Here is a 26749-nt window from a genome sequence, read left to right as displayed (position 1 = left end):
ATACCCGGATTAGTCACTACATTGAATACGTCAGTCCTTCTTATTGAAATTTCGAAAAATGGCTTTTTGTGTTGGAGTCAGGACATACCGAGGAATGTAATTCAACCAAAAACACAAAATGATTAAAAAAAGAAAACACCCGGCCTCGGCGGCTGCGTTTCGATGGAGGCGAAACGAAGTGGCGTCCGTGTGCTGTGCGATGTCAGCGCACGTTAAAGATCCCCAGGTGGTCGAAATTACTCCGTAGCCCTCCACTACGGCCCCCCTTTCTCTCTATCCACTTTCACTCCCACCTTCATCCCTTCCCTTACGGCGCGGTTCAGGTGTCCACAGAGCAAGTGTGACAGATACTGCGCCTTTCCCTTCCTATGAACCAACCCTAACCCCTAACCCCCTAATCGCCCTTTAAGGACTCTCAGAAACAACTGCACAAAGCATTTTGTCTTTATATTGAAATTAGATTGAAATCAATTTCTTGAACATGGAAAGGAAAGAAATTGATCAGTGCTATACGACAGAATGCGGTTCACATAACTTGGAACCTTCGTAGGCTATGTGAAAAATTACGAGAGACTTTAGCGACTAAAGTATAAAGGCGAAAGCCTGAGAAGTCTCATCTTGTCTGGCGTTCCTGCCATCTACAATCCCACGATTTAACACGCGCCAAGGAACGCCACGCGACAGGAGCGATAGCGTACCATCCAAACGCACACTTATCGGAAAAAGTGTGACAGATACTGCGCCTTTCCTCCAGAAGTCTCATCTTGTCTAGCGTTCCTACCATCTGCAATCCCACACTTGAAAGCGCGCCAGGAACGCCATGCGACAGCCGCCGCAAAAGCGGGGCACACTTTGTCCACAAAAAGTCTCATCTTGTCTAGCGTTCCTGCCATCTGCAATCCCACGATTGAACGCGCGCCAAGGAACGCCACGCGACAGGAGCCAAGGCAGGAGCCATGGCGTACCATCCGAACGCACACTTATCGGAAAAAGTGTGACAGATACTGCGTCTTTCCCCCAGAAGTCTCATCTTGTCTAGCGTTCCTACCATTTGCAATCCCACACTTGAATGCGCGCCAGGAACGCCACGCGACAGCCGTCGCAAAAGCAGAGCACACTTTGTTCACAAAAATATGAGCCACTAAAGGCTTTCGCCTTAAAATGTGGACAAACAGTGGGGAAAGCGAACGCACGAATGGCACGAACGCGTTCAACGGTGCATACCACACGGTGCATACTAAACACCTTCCTCGCTAGTATAAAATGTAGCAATAAAAATTTCGTAAATGCTTTTTATTATGTTTGTGCATAGGTTTATGATTTCGGACAAAATTGGGACCGCTGTGCACGCGGCACTTTACACTGTGGCCACTGCTCACTACCGTGCTTCTTTGGGCACTCATGACGTAGCCCGCACGTAGAAGGGAAGGGGGCGCTGCTGATGCCGCTGCCTCTTTTTTAGTGGAGTTGTTTTGGTGTCTAAATTCGATGGGAAGATGTCGGATATGGAAGAGTACAGGGTAAGCTCATTTATTTCTATTGTTTGCAGCTGCAGCACTTGTTGTACGATTTATATCAACCTCGCGCATCGTTCTACAGGCATCAGTCTTCGGTGTTCGGTGAAACTCTATGGCACATTTCAGCGTTTCTCAACGGAGCCCGATAGGCTTAGCTGTGGGTTCGGCGGAAACATTGCGGTCAGCTTTCTGATGATTACAGGCTCCCGATTTGCACGCATTCACTAGACGTTGTCGCCTTAATAATTTTGTGGAATCAGCGGCTAGCGGCAATGTTTCATGACTCTGTCGTGCATCTTTACGGCTGAACGCTTGACGCCATTCCGCCAAAGCAGGAGTTAAAAAAAAAGAAAAAAATACTAACGGACGCTCGAATGTTTATGTTCTGCAAGCGTGAATTCCGTGGTATTGTGGTGTGGTTAAATGCCGTAGTTATACGAAACCGCCAGCTCAGTTGTGCTTCATCCGTTATGTGCTCCCTACGACTGTTTCAGCACTTCAGCATAAGTTCGGTGTCGTCTTTGCCGCCGTGGTGAAGAACCACATACGCTGTTGACCTTTCTCAGGGCGTGCGGGCCTTTCCGCGTTTGCGTCTTGTTTGAAGAGTTTCCTTTTGAGTTTTACATGCCACGCAGCACGAAAACGATCTCGGCGTTCTGGAACAATCCATTCGGACATTTTTGCCGCGTACGAAACCGATTCCTGGGATCGGAGCGAGGTTCGGCCGTTCCCCCTCGTTTTGGGTCAGGTTAACAATTGAACCAGTGTTCCCACTACATGGCGCGACACGACTGGGACAAGAATTCTCTTATGCACTCTAGGCTGCTTGCGAGGTGCTTTTTCGTGTTTACGCGTTCCCCGCCAGGGTCCTTTACAATTTTCCCGCAGTGTTGGCGCAGCCGTCACGACGGAAAATTTCCGGCACTATTACAACTGTCGCAGCTTGGCGTCTTCTACAGCGTCACTCGAAGTCCTAGAGCACAAAATTATACACTGATTGTTTTAATTGCGATACATATTAATGTTGCGCAGTTTATAGATATTGACGTGCACAGTGGTTCGGACTCCCAACCGAATGGCGTTGCAAAAACTTCTTGATTCTTGAAAACTACTACCCTTGCGGCGTTTGAAATTAGACACCCGGATTCCTTTTACAGCTCAGTATACCTTCCTTTCACAGGCCTATTTACACCAGTTTCTGTGGCATTCCTTCGTTATTACTACTTGGCAGTCTGAGTGAGCAATTTTTGCTGGAATTAAGTGCAGATTTTCATGCTGCATAACCTCTCAAGTGCTATTGAAGCTAGTTTATAGAGTTTAGCAACATAATCTTGACATACCTCGTGTCTGCTGTCACATTTGATAGTATATGGCACAGTGCCATCATAGCATTATGCACTTTTTCATTGTGGACATGTTATTTGTGGTGCCTGGGTGCCTGTCTTGAAGGGCAGGTGAAGTGGTTGGTTATGTGAATGCTATATATTGTAACTATTTTAATACTACAAGGGAAGAACTGTGGCTTAGTGGCTTGCAAATCAGAGTCATCTTAACAGTGCTATCAATTTTTAGCACCTTAAGTTTCACTCTTCTGCGGTGTTTTGTTTGGAAGGACGCTGAGGGCAAATTGAAGTTGGTCTGCATTGATTATAGGTTACCATGTTTTACTGACAAAAAAAAAGAGGGGGGGGGGGGGGGAAGGTAAAGGGGTATTTCTTCAATACAACAAGTGCTTTCGTAAGTTAGGAAAGGCCTAGGCATTTTCGAAAGCAAACTGCACTGACGTCAAACCCTTCTTTAAGTTATGCAGTCTCGAGGCCACGTCGTGAACATGTAGTTCCAGACACTGATCAGAGTCCTTTTCATAATTGCATGTCATGTTCTTGAGGTGAGAGGTGGGGATTCATTTAATTTATTTATTAATACTGTCAGCCACCATAACGGGCTGTAACAGGAGTGGAAAATACCAACGAAAAAATCAGCAATACAGAACACAATGAAAACCAATAGTCAATCAAAAATCTCTGAATACACACACAAACAAAACAAAAATGCATCACAAAGAAATCGGAACAGCCATCTTACACAACAGCAATATGACCTCATCGCCCTGTGCTAGTGCCATAGATGAAATTTTCTAAATGGCATAGAAATTCACTTAATGATGAAGATCGAACAGCAGAATCTGGAAGAGTTTCAGTCTTACAAGCTCGCGGAAAATAACTTGAAGCAATTTTTTTTTATAGCCGGCAGTGGGATGAACTTACTGTGACGATGCCTTGGTGTCTCATTAGTTTTGATCTCGAAGTAATCTGATTTATTTATTTTTAGATAATTATTTCTTTCATACCTGGTTCTGCTTTCTATCATTGGTAGTTGGGCTTGTTGGCAGAGGTCTGTTGAAGAATGGTTACGGCAGTATTTATTATAGATAAACCTTGCAGCGAGTTGCTGAATTTTATCTAGCTTGTGACAGTTAGTTGCTGTGTTTGGATCCCATACTACTTCAGCATATTCGATAATCGGTCTGACTAGAGTTCTGCAAGCCAGGAACTTTACATTTGGGGTAGCACTGTGCATAGTGTGTCGCAGGTACCATAGTGTTTTAAAAGCTTTGGAAATGACATTTTAAATTTGGGTATTCCATCGTAGGTCTGATGTAAAAGTTATGCCTGGGTATTTATACTGATCAATTCTTTCGAGCATGTAACCATTTATTTGATCATTGAAATTAAGAACATTTTTTTTTCTAGTTACTGACATGAACATAGACTTTTTTAAGTTTAACTCCATCTGCTAGTCGTTACACCATTTGACTATTCTTTGTAGGTTTAAATTTAATTTAATCTGATCATCAATCGTATTTATGCTACTGTACATCATGCAGTCGTCAGCAGAAACTCTGATTGGAACATCAATGCTACTTTGCAAATCATTAATGAAGCTGAGAAAGAGTAATGGGCCTAAACAAACGCTACCCTGTGGCACACCAGAAGCAACAGGAAGAATGTTGGACTGACAACCTCTAACAATTATACTGTTCACGAGAGGATATATACGCGGAAAACCATTGTGCGAGTTTGATTTTTAAAGACCGCATTAACGTTATATAACAATTTTTGGTGTGAAACTTTATCAAATGCTCTCGCAAAGTCAAGGTATATGATGTCTGTTTGACCATGTGAATTTATTGTTTCTGCGAGGTCATGAACTATTTCTATCGGTTGAGTAGTTGTGGACAGCCCCTTTCGGAAGCCATGCTGGTGATAATCAGGGTATCATGCTGGTCGAGGTAGTTAAGCAGGTGTCTAAATATGTGTTCAAGCAACTTCGAAACTACTAGTGAGTGAGGTCGGGTGATAAATGCTAACAGAATTATTTCCGCTTTTATGGACTGGTATAACTTTTGCTCGCTTCCAGTTAGTCGAGAAGCATCCTCTAGTAAAAGGAGACTGAAAACGTTTGGTCAAGTATTTAGATACCCATTCAGCTTACCTATATAAAAACTCATTAGGGATACAATCTGCACCTTGGCTTTTCTTGATGTCAATATGTAATAGCAGATTTAGAACACCTTGCTCATCAATTTGTAACTCAGTAATAGGAGGCATTTCAGGTTCAGCATTAAAAGGAGGCAGTACACCGTCATCGCATATGTAAACAGATGAAAAATATAAATTAAAATCTTCGGCACGTTTATGGGCGTTCTCCTCGGTCTCAGCAGGGTGCAGAGCCTTTGACGGATTTATATAGCGCCAAAATTTACCAGGTGACTTGCGAAGAAATTTCGTGAGCATCACATTATAGAATCTGTCTTTTGATTCCTTAAGAAGTATCTCTAAATCCTGGCTCATGTGGTGAATACATAGTTTATTTTCTGGGTTTGGGTTGTGTGAGGAAGCCTTACATTTACGTTGAGATGAAGAATGTCTCTAGTTATCCAGGGACTCTTTTTATTGGTGCTCTTAAATTTCTTAGGAACAAATTGATTAAGGCACCATTCTGCTAATTTCGAAAAGAATTCCCATAGTTGGTCTGTACTAGCATCAGAGTCGTACAGCTGCACAAAATCTTCATATGAATAATCGAGGCAGTCAATCACAGTAGCATCATCAGCGTTATGGAAATTAAAGAAACATTTTTTGGACAAAGTACTTGTGGAATCTGGTGATGCCTTTAAGGATAACAAACCATCCTATGATCGGACAAGCCTATCCAAGATTTTTCACATTCGCAGAGAGAAGTTTGTATACGTTCAGAAACAAAAATCAAATCCAATATAGATGATGTTGTAGGACATATCCTTGTGTAATCGGATACAACTTGAACCAAATTATGACAAAAAGCCAGATCAAGTAACTGCTCACAACTAAGCACTTCTCGTGTTCCACGTAATTTTGAACACTAGTCTATGCCGAGTTGGTTGAAATGTCCCAGTAATAACGTCCTACTATCGTGAGGCAGGTAGGAGTCCACAAATGTTCGTAGATTTACGAAAACGTCTACCGGAGCATTTGGGGCCCTGTAAAGACCCCAGATGAAGACTGTTTATCTAATTTTATCTTGACCCATAGCACTTCATTTACATCTGGAAGTACAGAAAATGCTATGTTGCCTTTGATAATTAATGCAACTCCCCCACCTTTGTCTTTTCGGTCCTTTCTTACTATTTTATAGTTAGGAGGAGTAACTTCAGTGTCGAGTATATCCCTATGCAGCCACGTTTCGGTGACTACATATATGTCTGGTTCATATTCTATGATTATGCTTTCTAATTTGACAAGTTTATTTAATATGCTTCTGGCATTAACATATATGATTTTGAATGGTTTTGATCCTGTGTTCCTGTGTCAGTCGCTACTCCCAGAAGAGGTATGACATTTGTACCTTTGTTTCATAGTTTCGTCCCAGGCGTAAAGGATTTTGTTCACCTTCATCTTATCGAATACCATCTTAACCTTTGCCTCAGATTGGACGGGAATTGGATGGAGCTGTCTTTGGTGCCCCCTTTTTTTTTTTGTGTGTGGTGGTTCGTTCATGTTTGTGTCGTGTCTAGGCAAATCATCTTGCATTTTTGAAAAATCTGCATGTAACTGCATTAGCCCAGAGGAACTGCTGTTGTGCTGTTTTTTTTTTCCCATCTAACTGATAATCACCATCACATAGTGATAGTGACAACCATTATCACTATCCATATGCAAGGTTATGTTGTGCCAATAAAAGTGGTGACACTGACTGACATATGTCGATGGGTCTCTCTTGCTGGTAGATCTCTCGCCGCTTCGCTGTGCACACACTTTGTGATGACACCAATGGCGCTTTTTACGAATACTGTGTGGTGATTCCATTCTGTAGCATGCATGTTTTGCATCTGCTTCATGCTCATAATGTAATGTTTTACCCAGTAAGATGCACTCCTTTGACAAACCTTTAAATTTCACAGGCGTTTTTTGCTCTAGTTGATTACTTGGAAAAACATTTATACTATAGCTCTAATTTTGATAAGAGTCACTTGCATTCTGATATCCTCGGTTGCTTAAATATCTACAAATTTTGCAAGGTAGAATAGCAGAATCGTACCAGTTCCTGTCAAATTTGGCTGGAAATATTTATTAGTTTAGCATAGTACTCATTCCGCTGGGGCACACAGGCACAGTTGAAGGTAGACACTACAATATAGATGTATATTCTATTTCTTCTCTGGATGGTTCACTCGGGAAATTGTCTTCAGGGTCTTCACGGAAAGCTGTTAAAGCTAGAGTTGCTACCTCCTGAAACTATTTCAGGTATTGATTTATATGAACCTCTGATTTCATGGTTTGTCAGTGGAAAGAAACAATTGTTTCGTAATTTATACCGTATTTTAGGGATGCGTTTTTTGATGATGATTGATTTTATTTGCATAAAACATTTTGAGCTTATTGGAAATAGTGACTACTCTTGCAAAATTTCATGGGTATATCTCAAAATATTTTTTATACAGTATACTTCTTCCTTGATCCTTGTGAACATCCTGCAGAGTTAATAAAATTAGGCGGAAGGGTTGGCCATTTGTTGCGTTCTAACCATGCCTCGGTGAAATCACGAGCTTTCACTCAAACTCACTCACTGAACTCAATTCAAACGAATTTTTGACTCGCAAATCACTCACTCATTGCTACTCGTGACTCACCTAGAGCCAACCACACATTTCTAGTTGCAACTCACTTTTACCCACAACTCACTTCGACTCTGGGCTCACCTTGACTCGCGGCTCGCTTCGGCTCGGGACTTATTTGAGCTCACTCATCTCGTGACTCACCTGGGTTTGCTTGCTCATTTTGACGAGTCATTTGGACACGCTCAGTGAATGAGCTGAGCAATTTCATTAGCCCAAGTTGTCCTGATCAAGGCAATTATCTTTATGTTGGAGGCTTTGCTTTTTGTTCTTTGGCTTGTTTTGATCATTTTTTATGTGAATGAAACACCATATGCGATTTTTATTTTTTATCACACACAAGGTTTAATACTATAAGCTGTCAGCATGCATAAAGTCTGGAGAGGCTTGGCTGGGCCTTTATCCACCGGAAGTTCTGTATCGGTGGGGATGTTCATAGTGTGAAAAATGAAAATACGTCAGGGAGTGCACGCAGGAAGACGTTCCACATATTTCTCTCTTCCGGTCACCTAGAAATGTTACGTTGCCAAGCCACTGTGCCCTCAAGCGGCCTTTTTAATGGCAATAAATTTTTCTTCCACTTTGCTGTCACCGAATTGGAGAAAAAAATTGTCAGCCGTTATCATGAAACCACAAATCACGATCTGAGCCTGAGCTTGGACACACAACTCGGATCATATTCTGAACTTTGAGTCTGCACTCACTCCACTCTTGACTGAGATCTTAATCTTAATATGTGTCCGGACTTACAACTGGGATCATGACTTGAACTTGAGTGGGAGTGAACCCGAATGAGTCGACTCATGGGTAATTTCGTCAACCTATGATTTCAGCTGTCATGCTACAGGACAAGACATCATTATATTTTCTTTTCTGCAAGGTGCAAATTCTTAGTTCTGAAGACATGTCTAGAGCGAACAGAAACCGTCACGGAAAATTTATCAATGTATCAAGAAGTTCTCACCTGCAGCATGGTTCCAGGAATGAAATGGGGCAAAATGGGGTAAAATAGATGGCACAGTCATGAAGAAATGCGCTCCTCAAAATGATCTAGAAAACCAGGATGGTGAATTGCCTTAACATATTCGTGATGTGCAGAGCCGACGTGGGTCGCAAAAAAAATTTTTTTGGGTACCTACCAGTCAAAATCAGCATTGAAACGTGATGGCAGCATTGAAAATGTGGCCTGAAAGCTCATACAAATATCAAAAAGGTTTCTTTCTTTTTTTTTTTCTTGCAGTTTCTTGCGAGTTAAAAGCTGTATCCTTACTGAAAATCGCTGAAAAGGAAGTTTTTGAAAATTACATTTTGGAAGTCTGATGTCCATCTCCTACATATCTATTTACCCCCTAGGTCATTCATTCCACTTATAATGTGCCAACAAGCTGAATAAATGCCATCCTTTTTCTCATTTTCTCAAAAAAAAATTTTGACTGTTTGCTAGTTTACAAGATAAATATTGTCACATCAAGAGCAGATAAAGGAATATTTTTATTTTAGCATGCTCCTGAAGCTATACAATGTTAAAGAAAATCAGATTTCTCACTTTCTGCTAGCTAATCTTTTGTGCACTGTAACTAAAGTGGTTCATCAATCACTTTTGCCCTGCCGTGGTTGTGCAGTGGTTAGGATGCTTGGCTACTGTGCCCAGCAATGCGGGATCGAATCCCGGCCGTGGCAGTTGCTTTTCGATGGAGGCGAAAAAGCTAGGCGCCCGTGTGCAGTGCAATGTCAGTGCACGTTAAAGAACTCCAGGGAGTAGAAATTTCCGGACTCTTCCACTACAGCTTTTCTCATAGCCTGAGTCGCTTTGGCACGTTAAACCCCGAAAACCAAACCATTATAACAACTTCCCACATCAAACTTCAAGTTGTAAAATGACATATATTGCTTTGATCAAAAAAGTAGTTCCTATCTAGCCATATGTTAATAAAGAACCCCAGGTGGTAGAAATTTCTGGAGTCCTTCACTACGTCTCATAGCCTGTGCTGCTTTGGGACGTTGTACCTCGAAAACCAAACCAAACCACCGTAAAAACTTTCCCACATCAAACTTCAAGTTGTAAAATTACATATATTGCCTTGATCAAAAAAGTAGTTCCTATCTAGCCATACGTTAATAATAGTTTCTCTGGTGATTGGTTCCTTCTCTATTCTTTTTATGAACAAAGGAGTGAAAATGTGAAATAATATGAGAACTCATATATCAGGAAAGTGATTACATATTTGAAAGCGGCATAAAAACTGATTTAGACTGCATTTCCGCTGCCTAAAAATAGAGAAATGTTGTCTTCTGAGGGCTAAAGGAAAAAGGAAAAATGCAGCAATAACCAGACCTTATTCTTTGCTCTAGAATGATGTACAGCCTACAGCCTTTCTTCTAGTGTTAATGAGGAACATGGCAATCGTAGGATTTGAAACATTGCATGTGCCTGTGCAGAGGGAGGTGTTAATTGCTTCCTTGCTGGCAGCTCACATCTGATCTCTTTAGAAAGTTCATGTTAGCCCCTGTCAGTCTTTGGGGACGGTTGGGCATGTAATACCTAACGTTATACAATCCGTGCATAACAACTATGACCAAGGAGAATGAGAAACTGCGTCATCACTTTCAAAAATTAAAGCCTCCAAACTGATGTGAGTGAGAGCTCTAGTTTATCCCTTTCACTGTTGTGTTGAGAGGGTGGGGTATCCCGGTACAGCAGTGGCACCATGGGGAATATACCGACTTTTGAAGGTCAAAATTGTTTTGGAGTCCTCCACATTTGTGCTGCTTTGTAGTACAACAGTCTGCAAATTGTTTAGTATTGAAGGTTTTGACTCAAGGTGTTTTTGATGTCAAGGGATTAAATTGTGACATTTAACTTCCCGAAGTAACACCTGGGCTATAAGGGATGGTGCAGTGTAGGGTTGTATACTTGGGGACAACTTTCTGAGGCTATGTGGCAAAAGCTTCAGAGCGAAAGCACTTCAGCTCACTCCATAGCAGAATGTAGTTCACCCAGAAATTTCATGAATCTTGCTCTGGAATATTATACAATTACGAAATTAATAAAATTATTATTATAAGGTCAAGGTTATAATGCACCTTGTGTATGCTGAGGGTTGATCCACCTTTCGGCAATCTCTCGAAGCATGTCTCCATTCCTTATTTTGTACGCTCCCACAAATTCTCTTGTTTTGGCAGTGCACGGTGTGTGTACAATTGCTGATTAATGGTGACGTAAGCCTTCAGTTGTGCAAAGGGAAGCAATTGTGTAGATTTAGCTCCTTGGAGCCTATTAAATTAGTCGAGACAAAACTGATACTGGAACTGTGGCCAGATTGGCCGAACAGTTTGGCATAGTAATAATGTAGGCTTCTTACCATTGCACCGTGTGCTGATGTAGAACAGCACACGGGTGCAAGGGTGGAAGCGCTGCTTCAATTGCTCCATTCTGCTCCAAAACTGCCCCAAACTGGTTGCCGCGGGGTTTTACTATCAATTTAGCCCTGCCGCGATGGTGCAGTGGTAAGATGCCGAACTACTGTGCCGGAGTACCTGGGTTCGATCCCGACTGCCAGCAGCACGTTAAAGATCCCCAGGTGGTCTAAATTACTCTGGAGCCCTCCACTACGACACCCCTTTCTTTCTTTCCCTCCAACCTTTCTTCCTTCCTTCCCTTGTGGCACTGTTCAGGTGTCCACAGAACAAGTTTGACATACTGCGCCTTTCCTTTCCGGTGAACAAATTATTATTATTATCTTTATAGCTAAACACAAGAACGATAGCAGTGCACCGGTGGCAGAAGTACAACGCTTCTTGCACTGGGCTCACAACAAACAAAATGTTCACAAGCTAGGGACGTGTGAAGCATAATTTAAAATTTTTTAGCAAGTATTTAATTAAGTAATACTCTTGTTTGGGCGAGTTGGTTCATCTTTGAAAGGTTACATATACTTGCGCAAAGAAGACTGGACACAAAAGAGGCACATATACGACATGTACGGAGCGCATGTACATGCGCTCCGTACATGTCGTATATGTGCCTTTTTTGTGTCCAGTCTTCTTCGCGCAAGTATACGTAATCTTTCAAAGTATTTAATATGACCCACAAGCGATTGGAGATTGTAGAAGAATGAACTGTGCATGTGACATAGCACATCCTCCCAGGCTTTTGAATCTCCGGTGAGAAGAGGGTGAGGAGAGAAGCGAGAGCAGCAAGTGACGCAGGTTGGCGTTAACTACCACATCAGCCTGGTAGAAACTGTTAGGAAACTTGTTCAGCTGTAAAAAGAAAGCAAGTTTTTCTAATACTCTTGCTTTAAAAACAAGCAGGTACTTTGCCATCGAGCCTCTTTATCAATGACAAACTTTCCAGGCCTATTTCAGATAAAAGCATGCTTGAAGCATTGTAGGGCATCAATGATTCTTAGAATCACTAGAAAACTTCCCAAGGGTATTGGAAGGCCACACAGGGCCTATTGCCAACTTGTTAAAATTGAAACCCCAGCATTGCTTAATAAGCAAAAATATGACAGGCTACTGGCAGGAGGCAATGCACCAAAGAAGCTGAAGACGGGAAAGGCTACCCTTTACTGCCATCTATCCTCCCTGAAGGCACTACTGGCCCGTGGTTTGAGTCTGTTTATGGGGTTTAACATCCCAAAGCTACTCTGTGTATGAGAGACACCGTAGTGGAGGGCCCTGGAAATTTTGATCACCTGGGGTTTACGTGCACTGACATTGCACAGCACACATGCGCCTTGCTTTTCGCCTCCATCGAAAAGCGGTCGCTGCGGCCGGGATTCGATCCCGCACTCTCGGGCACAGCAGTCGAGCTTCCAACCACTGTGGCGGGTCTGCTAGCCATTGCTCGGGAATTCATCAGCACAGGCATAGGGCCAAGAACATGCACAAGGTATCGGAAATGTGCCCATTGATTTGAACGTCCAAAATGTGCCCATTGATTTGAACGTCCAAACTGGTGGCGCTGCTTGAGTGCATTGAAATGGTAGGCTCCATGTTTGAACCTATCAAATCAAAATAGCAGATGCTTTAGGTCAAACTTGGTATTCATTCATGAGGTCCATAAGCAAATGTTCTGTTGCTGCAAGTCTGTTCTGAATGGTTTCTTAGGTCAGTCTGTGTAGCTTTAAACATCATTACATGTTTTGGCCATTTGTCTTGTCTTGTCTGAGGTGCATGCATGGTCGGCAAAAGCACTGAAAGTTGCATAAAAAAGAATAAAAGGAGGGATTTGTATGTCAGGAATAGAGAGAGTGGAACATAGGCTTCTAATAAGAGCAGGCTTGATATTCACCTCAGGTGGGCAGCCTTCTCAGTCCGGGAAGCCGTGTGCCCGAGCCATGTCCCTAGTCTGGTCGACGAGGCTATGCTGGCCATCCAGGCTGGTACTCGTGGGCATGTAGAAAGTAGAAAAATTGTGATGTTGTGGTATTTTTCAAAGGCTGCTTGTTGTCAGCAATAAATTAATGGATTTTAGACTGCTTAAGGCATATATACTGCAAAAGGGCTAAGAAATTGGCTCAGGTGTATGCTCTGCTTTATGCTTTTATTCAACTTGTTTCTTGCTACTGAAGACCTTTATTATTTAGTGACCATTTTTATGTCACACCTCTTATAGTACTGTCGACTAGGGCATTTAGTATTGAACTTATTCTCAGCAGGCCTTACGTTTTTGAACAGGTGGCAGGCATCTTTAAATGTATTGCGGCAACTTGGAAGGTTTCTGGGTTTTGTCGCCCAGTGCTCATATAGACTTCTGCCAGAGGCTATCCCTTATCGTCCCATAGTGATGCTGTAATGTTCGTTGTGCGCACTTGAGGTGAACAAGACAAAAGAAGGGAAGCACGTTGCACGAGCCCAAGATATTTAAAAGGACGTATGCTTTGTCTCGTCTGTGAGATTATAATGGAAGTTCTAAGATGCGACTGGAGTATGTAGCAAGGTCTGTGGGGTCATCTTCATGTGGCAGGGTTGGTGAAGGAGCAGCATATTTAGGGCACACAACTGTGGCACAGATGCTGCTAGTCTTTTACTTTTGTCTAAATTGTCGCTGCAGTGGAGTTATTGCAGGCATTGTTAAGGAAAATTGGCAACAACTCATCTTTATCCACATGCTGCAGCTCTCAACGTTGAGGAACTGTAGAGGCCTTACTGTTTTTTCTGAGTCGTGGTGCTCTTGTGCGTTTCCGGCATGAATGAATGAGTGAATGAAAAACTTTAAATATTTAGACAAAGGCGATTCTCCTGGCGTGGGTTCCGACATGAAGAGCTGTCCTCACACATTATAGTACTCAGTGTAATTGTCATATTTTTTAGTGTACAGTATTTTTGTAGGATATGTTCTTGTGGGGTTAATTTCTTATGGATATGTGCGAAATAGATGTAATTGTGGGGAAGCTATCATGAGGTAGTGGGTTTTGGATTTGTGCAATATAAGCAATATCTCTCCATAGATTGTAACACATTTCGAAATTACAATAGCAGTGGCTTTGTTGCTTAAGTTTTATTGTTGTTGACCTGAAAGGATAGTTTCTGACATTTGAATACCACAGCTGCTTTTTTTTTTTTTTTTTTTAGTTATCTTCTCTTAACATTACACTATGCTTCTATAGTCAAGAAAGAGTAGGGTGTACAATGGCATAATATAAGCATAAAAGATATGCTCAGTCAGAGCACTAACATTTTTTCTAAAGTACATTACGCTGGTGTTATGGTATTTTTTTTTCTTGTAGCATGTGGGGTCATGCTATATGTCTCATTTGAATTAGAAAAAAAGCAGCAATTTTTTTCTCCTATGGTGAGAAAATAGAAAACAGCATGATTTAGAATATTCACTATGCATACCCACAGCACATAACCCACACTGCAAAATAATAAAATTCTGTTGTGTCTCGAGTGGTGCTTATATTGGTGGCAGTGAAAGAGCAGATGTGGGCTCGGTACAAGCTCACTACAAGGAAATCGAGATAGCATACATGCGCTGTAAGGTTTAGTACACAATAAACAGGAGTTAAATTTTAAATGGTAGTTCACATGGAGTAATCAATCAAATAAACACCAGTTAAAGGCTGTTCCTGGTGAATGGAAGCCGTGCACACAAAAACATCTTGTCACTCACAAACAGGAATTCTCCATAAATTCGAGCTTTCAGGGAGCAACATTTTAGTCTTGTGCGCAAATCATGAAAATAAAGTTAAAATGTTGCAATTTCGCTAAAATATTTGTTTCCACTCAATGTTTTTTTTTAATACATTTTTGTTTTTTCGAGTTCTTGTACTCTGAAGAAGTGTCGAAAACAAATTTTAGATTTTGAAGGTTTTTTTTTTTTTTTTGGAAAACTCTGGTCCCTTTTACAGGAGGCGTTTTATGAAATCCTGTGCTTTATACGTGATAGTCTTGGTGAATACTTGGGTATGGTGGATAGAAGTAACTTGGGCGTAAAGCTAAACGCAACCGACGCAACGCTGAGGCGAGATGATGGGAGCGCGCCCACGGGTTCGATCTCGGAGGCGAGGCTGGTACACGGGTGCAGCCCTCCTCTCCCTTTTCTCCAAGTCTTCCGTCGCCGACCTAGTTGCCGACTCGACCGCGTTTTCGTGCTTTTTCTTTCCGAGTGGGTCGAGTGAATCGACCTACTCTACGCGGGCGGGTTTGACCCGACATACTGGACGTTGGTCGCGTGGAACCCTGGCGTGACGGTTTTGGCCCCAGAGACGAACTCGGGGCCCGTGTTTCAAGTGTTGGGTTCGTGCGACCCACTTGGAAAAGTACGAGTTGATCGTGGAGTCGTTTCAACGCGTCGTATCAGGAAGAGTTGCTGGAACGAAAAAACCGGTTTTGGAGCGGCGCCGTGCCCTCGTTTGGTCGCCGTCGGACGCAGATAGCCTCGTTTGATGCTGCCTCGAAACTGGTGCCTGTGTGATCACTACTGTCTCGGAGATACTCGTTAAATCGAATTCCTGTAAATGAGGAAGTTATCGTGGCGTCTTTGCTCGACTCTTACCCTCCTGTTAGCGCGAAACCAAACGAACCAAAGCAGCGTCTGTTTCAGCCACAGCCGTGAGAAATCCTTCATGGTTAGGGGTGCTCGGGGTGGGGCGCATTGTCTCGGAGACAGTGCGTTAACATGTGGTGACCTGCACGCCGGTTGAAACCTGGTGTCTCCATAGGGAGCGGTAGCTCTTAAAACGTCCGTGTGCTGCGCCATGTTTCTTGAAAATCGCCTCTGCATGTCAGCACCACATTGCCTCTCTAGCTCTGAAGAGAGGGTCACGTGGCTTAAGCCTTCTTTTTTTTTTTTTTTTTCGCGTTGACGTCAAAAATACGTGACCTTGAAAAAAAATGCGACGCTTAAGGACTATAGACATCAAATTTTGGTTACATGTTTCTTGTTAATGATGCGAAGTCATTCCTGTATATCGATCCGCACGCAGGTTTCGCCCGCGACCGCTAAATAATTTATAATTGAATTTTCTGTGCTGACCAGTTTCGGTTTTGGCAGCCGAGAGATGGCTGTGACGTCACAATCATGTCTTGATGTTCGACATGAAAACGCAGTGATATAATCGCTCATTCACGTGTAGTGATTCCTACTCTTGTGGCGGGCTGGCTTTATTTTGTAGTGAATTCAAATGACACGGAAATTATTATATCGCTGTATTTTCAACCCTCGCGTGACCTTGACTTGACTGACGTCACAACGATCGCTCGGTTTTTGAAACCGAAACAGGTGAGAGAAGAAATTCGATTATAAATTATTCAGCAGTCTAGGCGAATGTGACGTAGTGACCCGTGTACAGTAATGTCTACAAATAATAAAACTTTTTTTTAATTGTTTAAATCCTTTAAATTTTTAAAATTATCATTACTGTAACATCAACACATCCCAAAATCTGTGCACATCCGAGACATACATTATTATTATTAATAAGTCATACGCACCACAACTCGTTTGCTACCGGTGCTGCTCTGAGACTTTCGTCTCCTGTGCGTTGTATGCGGGCCTGCCATGCAGAGGTCCTGTGTTCGAACCCAAAATGGCAGCGAATTTATTTTATTGAACTGCATATCTTTTTCCCTCACGTTTCTGGGTCGCGGTTTTCTCAATTTTGGTGTACGGCGACGGCTTTTCGGCTGACCGGGCCATCGCGTAAAATCTATTTTGATCACGACTATTCTTGAAAAATCAAATTTGAAAGCCGCGTTATTTTGACGTCAACTTAGCGTTATTTTGACGTTCCGCGCCACAAGTTTGATGCACGTAATCCTGATTGACACTATTGAGAGCCAGTCAGGGAGGCAATATGGCGCTGACAGTGCAGCGGGTTACACTAATGACGGTTTATTAGATGCGATCTCCGTTTGTGGCCTGCTGTTAGCTCTTTTGAGACGTCCCTTGAGTCGGGCATTTCGACTGTTCATTCCAGACGCTCCGTTGTCATCTTTGGCGAAGCAGCCTTCATTCATTCATAGGGGACCTTTTCTTTCAACACCCTAGTCCCTTTACGAGGAAAAACTTGCATTGTGCTCAAGAGATGACCCCAACAATACATCCAGCGTCCATATGGCGCAAAAAGTTATGACGTCATAATCTCGTGACCCAGACCGATTCGCTTATGGGTACGCCTTTTCGGAATATGCTTGTACTCACCACTTGCCGACTTCAATGTGGCGACAGTATAACGGTCCGCGTCCATTACGCGCGCGCGCGCGCGCACACACACACACACACACACACACACACACACACACACACACACACACACACACACACACACACACACACACACACACACACACACACACACACACACACACACACACACACACACACACGCACGCACACACGCGCGCACGCACGCACGCACGCACGCACGCACACATCGAATTCGATACCAACAGGAAGAACGTCAATACATATCGAAAACCACACTCGCGGGAGCGTAATCCTTCCCCATTCATACATATAAGCAGTTTGCCGCCGCCGCATTGGACACGCACACACCTGATACATAATTTTCTGCTGACAAAACAAGACAAACCTGAATGCGAAGAATGTGGAGAGGAACTAACTACATTAACCACGTTTTATTCTCATGCAAAGGTCTTTCAACACTAAGAAAAAAATATTGTCACGTAGTCGTTTAGGCCCGTAACCAGAAGGTTGGTTTTTAATAGGGTGTTGATCTAGCAGGCACAGGAGAGCAGGTCCAGAGCACCGAGTGAGAGCAGCCGACTTCCTTCTCATCGAACGCCACGGGGCCACTTCTTCCGAGTCCGCACACGAGACTCTCGATGAGCAGCCGCCTAGCGGCTGCTGTTGCACACGCTACAATATTTTACCCCATTTTACAAAGAACACATTCCTTTCACCCAAAATTAATTTAGGCGAAGGTGGACTTGTTCATTTGTCTCGTGCTTTTAGTTTTCTAAGGGAAGCAAATGTCTTACACAAATTGTAGAAAAAAAAATCAAGCGTGCTTCAGTAAACAGAAATTAAAACTTCGTGCTTGGCATATCCTGGCCTTACAGCTTATGCGCCATTAAAACCAACACAACCCACGTTTCCCAAAAGGAGGCTTTCTAAACAAACTGTAGCTTTAAACGCACCTGCACCCCCCCCCCCCCCCCCCCCCCGCTTTTTTTTTTTTTTTTTTTTTTCACAAAACGAATTTTAGCGTTGCTCTTGGCGCATAATAGCCTTATTTGCTTATTCGCCAAAAAAGAAACCTTACACAACACAACTCAACTCTTCTGTGTGGTACCGGCGGAACTTTGTCGGGCCACCTAGGTTAGCACGGTCTCCTGACCGTTCTAAACTACTGGTGGCCCGTCGGCATTTTCGGTCGCAAAATAATAATAATAATAATAATAAATAAAAAAGAGTAGCGTTATCTGGACGGCGCCTTTTCTTCGCTGAACCACGACACGACATTCGCGTCCCGTAGCTTCGGCTCTCATTCCGCGTGTCCTGACATTTTACGCATGTTCACATTGGTGTGGTCGACCGCCATAGTTTTCTCTTCGGCATTGGTGAGACAGCCTTCTTCGACTAAAACGGCAGTAAAAGTTGACCCCGTGCCGACTTGGGGCGCCACGCTATCTCCCCTTTGGCTTCGAAGAAGTTCCTCGATTCACAGCGACCGATCTTGAGGTGGGGCTTGGGCTTTAGGAGGAATAGTAGCAGCAAAATATTTTATAGCAGTGGGATGCACAACTACGCGAACGGAACTTGGGGCAAATAATGTGCTGTGTAGTGGTTACAGAATATGTAAGACAGAGTTTTCGCAATTAATTTTTTTTTATTTCAACTATGATTTTTTTTTTTACGTAATTGTAAGTGTAAAAAAGGTTATTTATGCTGCTGAAATGAAACTAGAATTGTTAATCAACTGCAATTTTTCGTCTTTCATTGAGTGAATTCGATCGGGTTTGCGAATGGCCAAGGAAGGTGGCGTCGAGTTGGCGCTCCCTCTCTCCCTCCACGGACGCAGCTTCCAGAAAGACCTTTGTTCCGTGCCTTCGCTTGAAGCGATGTTGCCAAGAGGAACGCTTCGCCAGTAGTTGCCACGTGTTTTGTCGTATGACAGCCTCAAAATGCCCCCGTGTTTCTAAATGAGCTGCAGTGCCTATCTTATGACGACGAATAATGGAGGGGAGGAGTCAAGGGAATCTAGACGTTTGGTCTCTTTGATAGATTTTTTTTATGCGAAAACATATCTTGCCTCATGGATGGCGTCACTACAGTGTGACGATGTCATCAGAGCTTGTCCGCGCGAACTGATACTTCAGAAAAAAAAAAAAAAAAACTCCGGGACTAGAACCCCCCATGTGTCCCAGCCGAACGCCATAACTGTCCTTGTTAGCGTAAGGACGCCGGAGAGCGTTGAAGGAACTAAACAGAACTAAAAGCAGTAAATAAAAAAAATGAAATAAAATACAATTATAGAAAATAAATGACGCCTAAATGCTTTTGCTTTACTTTACGTAAGCAAACTTAGTGCACCCCTGAAAATTTTCTTCATGGGCGGGGTTAGGTTGGTGGTGGTGAAAAGCATTCATTTAGAATATGAGTGTGTGCAGGCCCAAAAAGGACCTTTTACATGAGTGGAGTCCTTAGTCCGGGACACCGGTAGACAAAGCCGCCGCACTTGCCTGTTGGGAAGTTGATTGCGCAGTAATCGGCTCTCGAGTTCACATCCTTCGTGGTGCTGACTGCTTGTCTTTCGCTCTCTATCCACATTCTAGAAGGTCACGCAGCAAGGGAGAAAAAAAAAAAAAGCGACTGCGAAATCAAATTCAAAGACGCAAAGAGCAGTCGGTCGGTCGGCCTTGAACCCGACATTTGCAAGGCGTTGAGCACTAGGGAGTTTTGCTTCCGTTGTCTAGCATTGCGCTCACGGGCGCGGAATCCGCATTTTCGTCCTCGGGCTTGATTTAGCCCCCCTCCTCCCTTAAACGTACACGCACACAAACCGCAGAGGTTTCTAGCTAGTTGGCTCCGTGACTTTCTCGCCCGAAGCCTTCGCGAAAGCGCTTGATTCCTATATGGTAGGTTCTTAATTTAGCTCGGAGAACAGCTCGGAGAACTGCATTATTTAGAATGAAAGTATTAAGGCTACATTTTCTTTCGACGCTTTTACCGAGTTGTGATTTGCCGTCGTAGTTCCTTTCTCTCACTGGAGAATTATTGGCTTCAAAGCTTCTGCATTTGGTGCCGGCATCGACGCGGCTGTAGGCATGTTGGCGGCCCTTTAATTTTTTTTTTTTCTTTCGGCACAGGTGGTTACTACTTCGTTCATATATGCCCAAGCCTGTTTTGTAGACTAGCACCCTCATATCACATGTCGGTTTGGGACCGCATATGCATTGTCACAGCCTTTTTAATTAGTGCCAAGCGACGGCAAATACCGCCCGTGCGATTAGGGCGGCGTTCTAGCTGAGAGAGGGCAAAGCGTACTTCGGGCAGTCTTCTCGAAACGCGCATAGCAACAAGCCCTGTCGGGGCTGCCTTCTGACGGTGCCACTCTGACGGCTTCCCCTCTCTCCGTCGTCGTTTTCTTTTTTTTTTAACCTGCCTTAGTGGTGTCCGTACGTGGGGACGGCACGGCCAAGGTCAACGATACCTGCTTCCACCTCCGGGAACCCCATCCGTAGGATAGGCAGCCGGGTTGTAGCCGAGTCGTCCAACGCTGTCATAACGGCCGCTCCGCCCCAAAGGTCCAGTGGCCCGTTTCCATTCGCTCGTTTTGGCGGGATTTCGGGAGCCGCTTTTGCGGCAGGGAGGGAGGGGTGCATGACCGCCTACGGGGAAGCTCCTTCGGGTATCCTTCCGCCGGCGGTCGGCGCAAAGGTGCGTACGTTTTTTCTGGTCGCGTTCCCCTTCTGATACCGATCAGCCGGACGCCTGGCTCCGCTGCATTGTCGCTCCCTTTTGACGCGTGGTCACATACAGCGTCGAATCTGCAGAGTATCTTCAAAACTCGGCTCAGTCAGTCGCATCTGTGCCCTTTGGCGGCCGCAAAGGGTCGACTGTGGGGAGCAGAGGTGCGTTTGGGCTCCTTCTTCCGTGGCGGAGTGGCGCCGGTTGCTGTTTGTGGCACGACATTCGCGCTGTTGCTTCTCGTGCGTCTAGGAAAGAGGGACAACTGTGATCTTGAGATTGGGACCGTGCGGCGATCTCGAGCACGGTGCTTGGCTCCTCTCGCATAGTGCGGGAACCACGCGCTTTCGTAATCGCCTTGCGGTCGGCTACGATTCTAGGAGGGCCGTGGTTTGGTGAGCAACCATGTGCGATTCATCCACTATTGGTCGATACGTATGAACGAGAGATCATCCTAGATAGTTTTTCTTGGTGTAAGGAGCAGACCTATAGTACAGAAGCTTCATTGTTTCGCGCGTCGATGGATAAGTACGCGAATGCGCGCCTTCCCGGTTGGTCGCCGTGGGGATACCTTCCACATACCGCCGTCGCAGCGTTTCGGGGCGTTCCCCGTGCAATTTGGGTCTCCTCATCGTCCGTCTTTCACATCCGCTTGTGTTGCCTGTTCTTGGGTTCATCGCGAGAAGCAGGCGTTCAGCGGGGTGGAATGTGTAGCTAGAAGGGGTCTCGTGGCTCCATCATAGTTGCGCGCCGTATTTGAAACGTTGTTTTGGAATACATAGTCTGTGCTGCACTATTTGGGTAGCGTCAGGGCGAGCTGGTGCGCTAGGCTGAATAATTTCCAGGTGCGCGGATAAATGGCTGCTACGTTCGGACAGAAGAGAGTGCGTGACCTTGTTTCGCGTAGATGTCGCTCCACTGACCTCGGATCCGAGGCCGAATCCCCTTTGGTCTGGCGTTTGGCTGGGCGACCTTCGGCTGGGTCGCCTGGCGGACGCGGCGTCCTTTCTCGAGACCGTGCCTTCGGGTATTCTCAGGCCCGCGTACCCATTGTTCAGCTGCGCTAAAGTGAGCTAGAATTGGCTGCGCTATCACAATTAGTCGCCGACGCCCGTATAGTGGATGCGGCGTTCTGTTTCCTCCAGAAATCCCGCCTTTTCTGCGCTTCGAACGCTGCTCCTCCGTCGCTGGTGCGGCTTTTCCTCTGGCAGTCGCCGGTTGCTGACCTTGACGCCGGGAAATTTGGCTCGAGGCCAGCCGGGGAACGTTCACGTTGGCCGGGAGGGGAGCGAGCGCTCGCCACATCGGGCTGAGCAGCACACGAGCAGCAAGCACCCCATGCTAGTCCAAGCGCTGTTTTTTTTTTTTTTTTTTTTTTTCATACACGGTGGAACGGTATCGCTACAGAAAACGCGTAAATTCGGAGTAAATTATTTATATTCTAGTCGGCTTGTTACTGCTCGTCGCAAAGTAGACGGGGTTGTTTAAATAAAAACTTTCGCTTTCTTCGCAGGCTATTCTGAGCTTGAGAGGAATGTTTCACCAACTGCGGAGCGCATTGGCGGGATTCGAGGATATTGTGAAACACGTTTTTTTTTTTTTTCTTCACTTCGTGAGGGCCGTTGTTTTCTTGATAAGCTTTCTTCTGATAGTGCGATGTATACTGAAAAAAGAGATTGGCTGTCTGGGAATTCGTAGTTTATCCGCTGCGATCCGCCAGCTCGACCTTGGAGATTCGCAGTCCCCTCGTGACTTCTGCAGCCGCCGTCTGTCTCACTGTGATTTTTTTTTTCTTCCCCTCTGTGGTCTTTTTACCTAGCACGTGCTCTCTCCGTCCCTCACGTGCTTTTTCTGCGGCCCGGCCGCCGGCGTCGGTGCGCCGTGGAGAGATCAATTGCTGTTCGTCTCGCGTGTTGCGAAACGACGACGGTGTGTGTCGCGGTGCGTTCGTGTGGGCCTGTAATTCGAGCCGCAGGGACTGAGCGCACCGTAGCGGTGATAAGATAGCAGCTGGTTGTTAGTGGCGGCTTTGGTCCAGCGCAGACGGCGGCGCGACCTTCTGCCGCTGACGTCAAGGGCCCGCGCTCCGGCCGAGGGCTGCGTGACTGCGAAACGTCCCGGGCGCGTTTTGGCGGCTTGCCAAACGATCATCCGTGCCTCGTGCGTCGTCGTATCGGTGTCCGAAAAATTGGTAGAGCTAAGCTGAGAGGCTTAGCGCATCGGTCAACATGCGCTAACACAAGACCCACTTGAGAAAAAGTGTTAACATTTTACTTACTTGCACACGCATGTCTTACACCCATACACTGAAGTCACCACGTTTAAAATGATTTAACTGTTTGGCTAGTAGCTTGTCTTACGTTATATCGATGTCAGGCGCAATAAGGACAGGACAAGATAAGATGGGCTTCTGACAGCTATTGATTAAAGGCGAAGGCAGCTGTTGTAGTCCGAAGGTTCACGAGCTGTTGCTTACTTCTTTCCAGGGACCTCACATCACAAGACCTTGGTTTGGCTTATGGGGTTTAACGTCCCAAAGCGACTTGGGCTACGAGAGAGTTCGTTAGTGAACGTTTATTTCTTCTTTTTGCTTGCTTCTTAAGCTGGTCGCTCACACAACCCCCTGTCCGGCTCTCATACGATATGTCACACGAGAAGAAAGTGTCCTAGGTAGCGTTATAGCGGAACACTGAACGAAGAAGTGCTCCTTGTGCTTTTCCGACTAGTCTTTTTTTTTTTTTTTCACGAGTACTGCGACGGCCTCTTCGTCGTCCTCATCCTGTTTTGTTCTCTTCCGCTTGACGAAATCACCAATTCAGTCGCATTGCCATAATAATGCGTTAACCTGACAGCGAGCGGCTGCTAAAGCAGTGACCATTGTTATTGGCGAAAATATTCTGCAAGCCCCATGGGGCTCAGCTGATCTCAAGAAGGTGGGAGCGAAGCGGCGGCACTGCTGTCGGCCATTCTTGGACCCGTTTACGCGCGTTGCTACGGCGTTTCCGAGTTCGTTTGCAAACAGAATCAGTAACTTGTGCGGCGCCGTTTTTTTTTTTTTTTATTATTTATTTGACGGCGCAGCCGGCTCCTTTGCGTAGCTCCAAGAGCAAAACAAACTGCTGAGGTGCCGTTGCAATTCATAGGTTTCTGGCGACGTTTGCGATCGCACTCCTGAACGCTGTTTCTTTGGGGACACGCGGATGCCCCCGTTCGCTGCTTCCTCCGCGTACCATTATGGCTGCGCGGCGAGGGGCTGGCTGTTCAAACGCTGTTACCACCCTGAACGGCGGCGGCGTTGCTATCGATGCGCACTAACTGTAGGGTGGTTTAGGATGCATGTTGTTGGTGCTACTTACCGGAGATATGGTGCTGCTTTGGTGGCGTGGTCATTGTGTGGTGTCAAAACTGGGTCCTGGACTGTCAGTCGTCCAAAGACATACGAGGCAGCAGGTAAACGCAGTCATGACGTTGCGCACAGCAATGAGGGAGCAGCTACAGCGACGCACAGATTGTCGAGTAACCCCTTGCGACTTGCCATACGCGCATAAAGTTATCAGTGCTGCAGCGCTCGATCGCGCATGCTCTTAAGCTTGGCGCTTTTGCCACCGGCGTCTGGTAAGAAAGACGTCGTTCAGCATACGAGTAGCATTAACTTGATTGCGACCTTTGCGCGCGCACGTGTGCGTGCTCGCGATTGTAGCGCTCGGCCTGACCGGCATCGCCTTTTTGTTGTTGTTATCTTTGCAGCAAATGATCCTCAACTTCCGAGTATCGGAGCTTCAAGTGCTGTTGGGGTTCGCGGGCCGCAATAAGTCGGGCAAGAAGACCGACCTCCAGGGACGGGCCCTCGAGCTGCTGCGCGTCCACTCCACGCCCATCTTCATGAAGATCAGGGAGCTGCACAAGTGAGTAGCTGCTGCCTTTAATTCCCCCTTTACTCCCCTTTCACGGAGGCAGAGAGCGGGATGGGGACTGCCACGAAGCTTGGACGGCACATCGAAGCCCTGCACACGCGAAGAAAAAAAATTGTCTTTACTGAGCCACTTCAGCGCAATGAAATTCTTCGTTCTCATTCTTGTTCTAGCTCTCGCAGCCTAGTAGTACTGCATTAGCGCGGCACGTGGTTGTCGGCCGTGCGTGAGACTACCGTAGATATGAGGCATTTAGCTTAGCGCTACTGTCTACCGCTCGACCGCCAGTACGCATGTGCAGATCACCCTGACGGCGACATACGACACCAGAGCCGTATATCCCCTTTGGACGACACGTTCCCGTCGTATATGTCGACAGTGGATTCCTCACGCAGGGACCAAATGGCGTGCACCGCTGACGGCGCGCCGTCGCGGTAGATGGTAGCTCTATGCTAAAGGTCTTCAGCAAAAACACCTAATGCATAGAAAACCTTAATATATAAAAAAAAAACCGGGTCCACTGTCACGTCCAGCGTCAGTCAGCGCGCGGCTGGGCTGCTGAACAGCGAAAGCGGAGCCGATCCCCCGGCGCTACTTCCGGAGATAGTGGTCGTGCATGGTGTAGATGCGTACCGCTATAAATAGCACTGCGTAGCTGCGCACCTTGCGTGCATTCGAGTGCAGTGGGGAGGGAGAACGGAAGGAAGCATAGGCTGCAGCTACCGCTGACGCTTCGAATGGCCGTTGCATGGTGGCCACCGCGTAATGGACATTCGTTTTGCTGCGTTGGACGTCGCTCGCGGCAACGTCAGTTTCAGTACCTCCCCGTAGGCTCCTACGGCCGGTCGTGTTGGTCGCCTCGCAAGGGGTGTCACCTCGGTTAATTCACTCGTCTCGATGCGGCTCCATTTACGTGGACCAATTGGGTACGTCATAGCGCGAACTCTTGGCACATTTGAATGCACCGTTTATGACGATTCTGACCAGTGGCGTGACCATATTTTCAAGGTGTGTGTGTGTGTTAGGGGGGTATACGCCGTAAGTTGAATGAAAAAAAAAATGATAAAAGGCAGTAATTAGGGGGGATCCAGCAGCACCCAGAAAATTACCAGGGTGGGGGTTGTGACCAAAATTTCAGCTGGGCGCCATCAACCCTACGATTTGCACCGCACCAGCGGCTCCCGGTTGGCCATAGGTAACAACGAGAACTTTCGGTAACCCCGGGAGCGCGTCGCACCGTAATCCGAAACTATACGGCCGTCGACTGCTCGGTTTGCCTATTCATCTGGGCTACACGCGTGTGCGGAATCCAGAAAGGCGCACATCACCGTTTAATCGCTTTTGGTCGCTGCTGGCTTTGCGATTGCGTCGTTGGGCGTCTGTTCGAGTTTTGAGCTGCTTGATGCGATGTCAAGCCCTCAGAATATTGTCAATCAGCGATTGCTCGACAAGGGAAGTACGTAGCTCAGGCTTTTAGTCAGCTTCCTTTGTGCCTCAAGCATTACTTCCGGCTGCAGATGTCGCTCCTTGTCACCATAATACGCACTCCGAACTTAGTGATTACTTTTAGCGTTGCGCTCGTTGAGTCGCGCTTTAAACGTGACATGAAGGTCTTGGCAGCAGTGTCCACTGCTGAAAATTTTTGCTCGCAAAGCCGGTTCCCAATTGACATCGGTCAAAATACCTGGTCACCGGTGGTGCGTTTCAAGAAATCGTTGGTGTAAACAGGACGATTAAACCAAAGCGGCCACAGGGCAGGGCTAGTACTGTCGTTCGA

General features: G+C 45.6%; 1 protein-coding gene across 8 annotated transcripts in view; it reads left to right on the top strand.

Moving 5' to 3' along the window:
* The first annotated feature begins 1380 nt into the window (after positions 1-1380).
* The window catches only part of LOC146199630 (E3 SUMO-protein ligase PIAS2-like), a 104552-nt gene continuing 79183 nt past the window's right edge, over positions 1381-26749 (top strand). For all 8 annotated transcript variants that reach the window (XR_014705106.1, XR_014705107.1, XM_084595154.1 and 5 more), the window contains exons 1-2: positions 1381-1520; positions 24809-24966. Coding sequence is in view for 6 of the 8 variants with exons in the window: in XM_084595154.1 (XP_084451280.1) it covers positions 1497-1520; positions 24809-24966 (182 nt within the window). In the remaining 2 variants the exon portion in view is untranslated. The remainder of the gene's footprint in view (positions 1521-24808; positions 24967-26749) is intronic.

Source organism: Amblyomma maculatum, chromosome 2 (assembly GCF_055883805.1).
Source record: "Amblyomma maculatum isolate TAMU_Amacu chromosome 2, ASM5588380v1, whole genome shotgun sequence".
Taxonomy (NCBI): Eukaryota; Metazoa; Arthropoda; class Arachnida; order Ixodida; family Ixodidae; genus Amblyomma; species Amblyomma maculatum.
The sequence above is the reverse complement of the archived record's forward strand: the minus strand, read 5'-3'. Positions and strand labels throughout refer to the sequence as shown.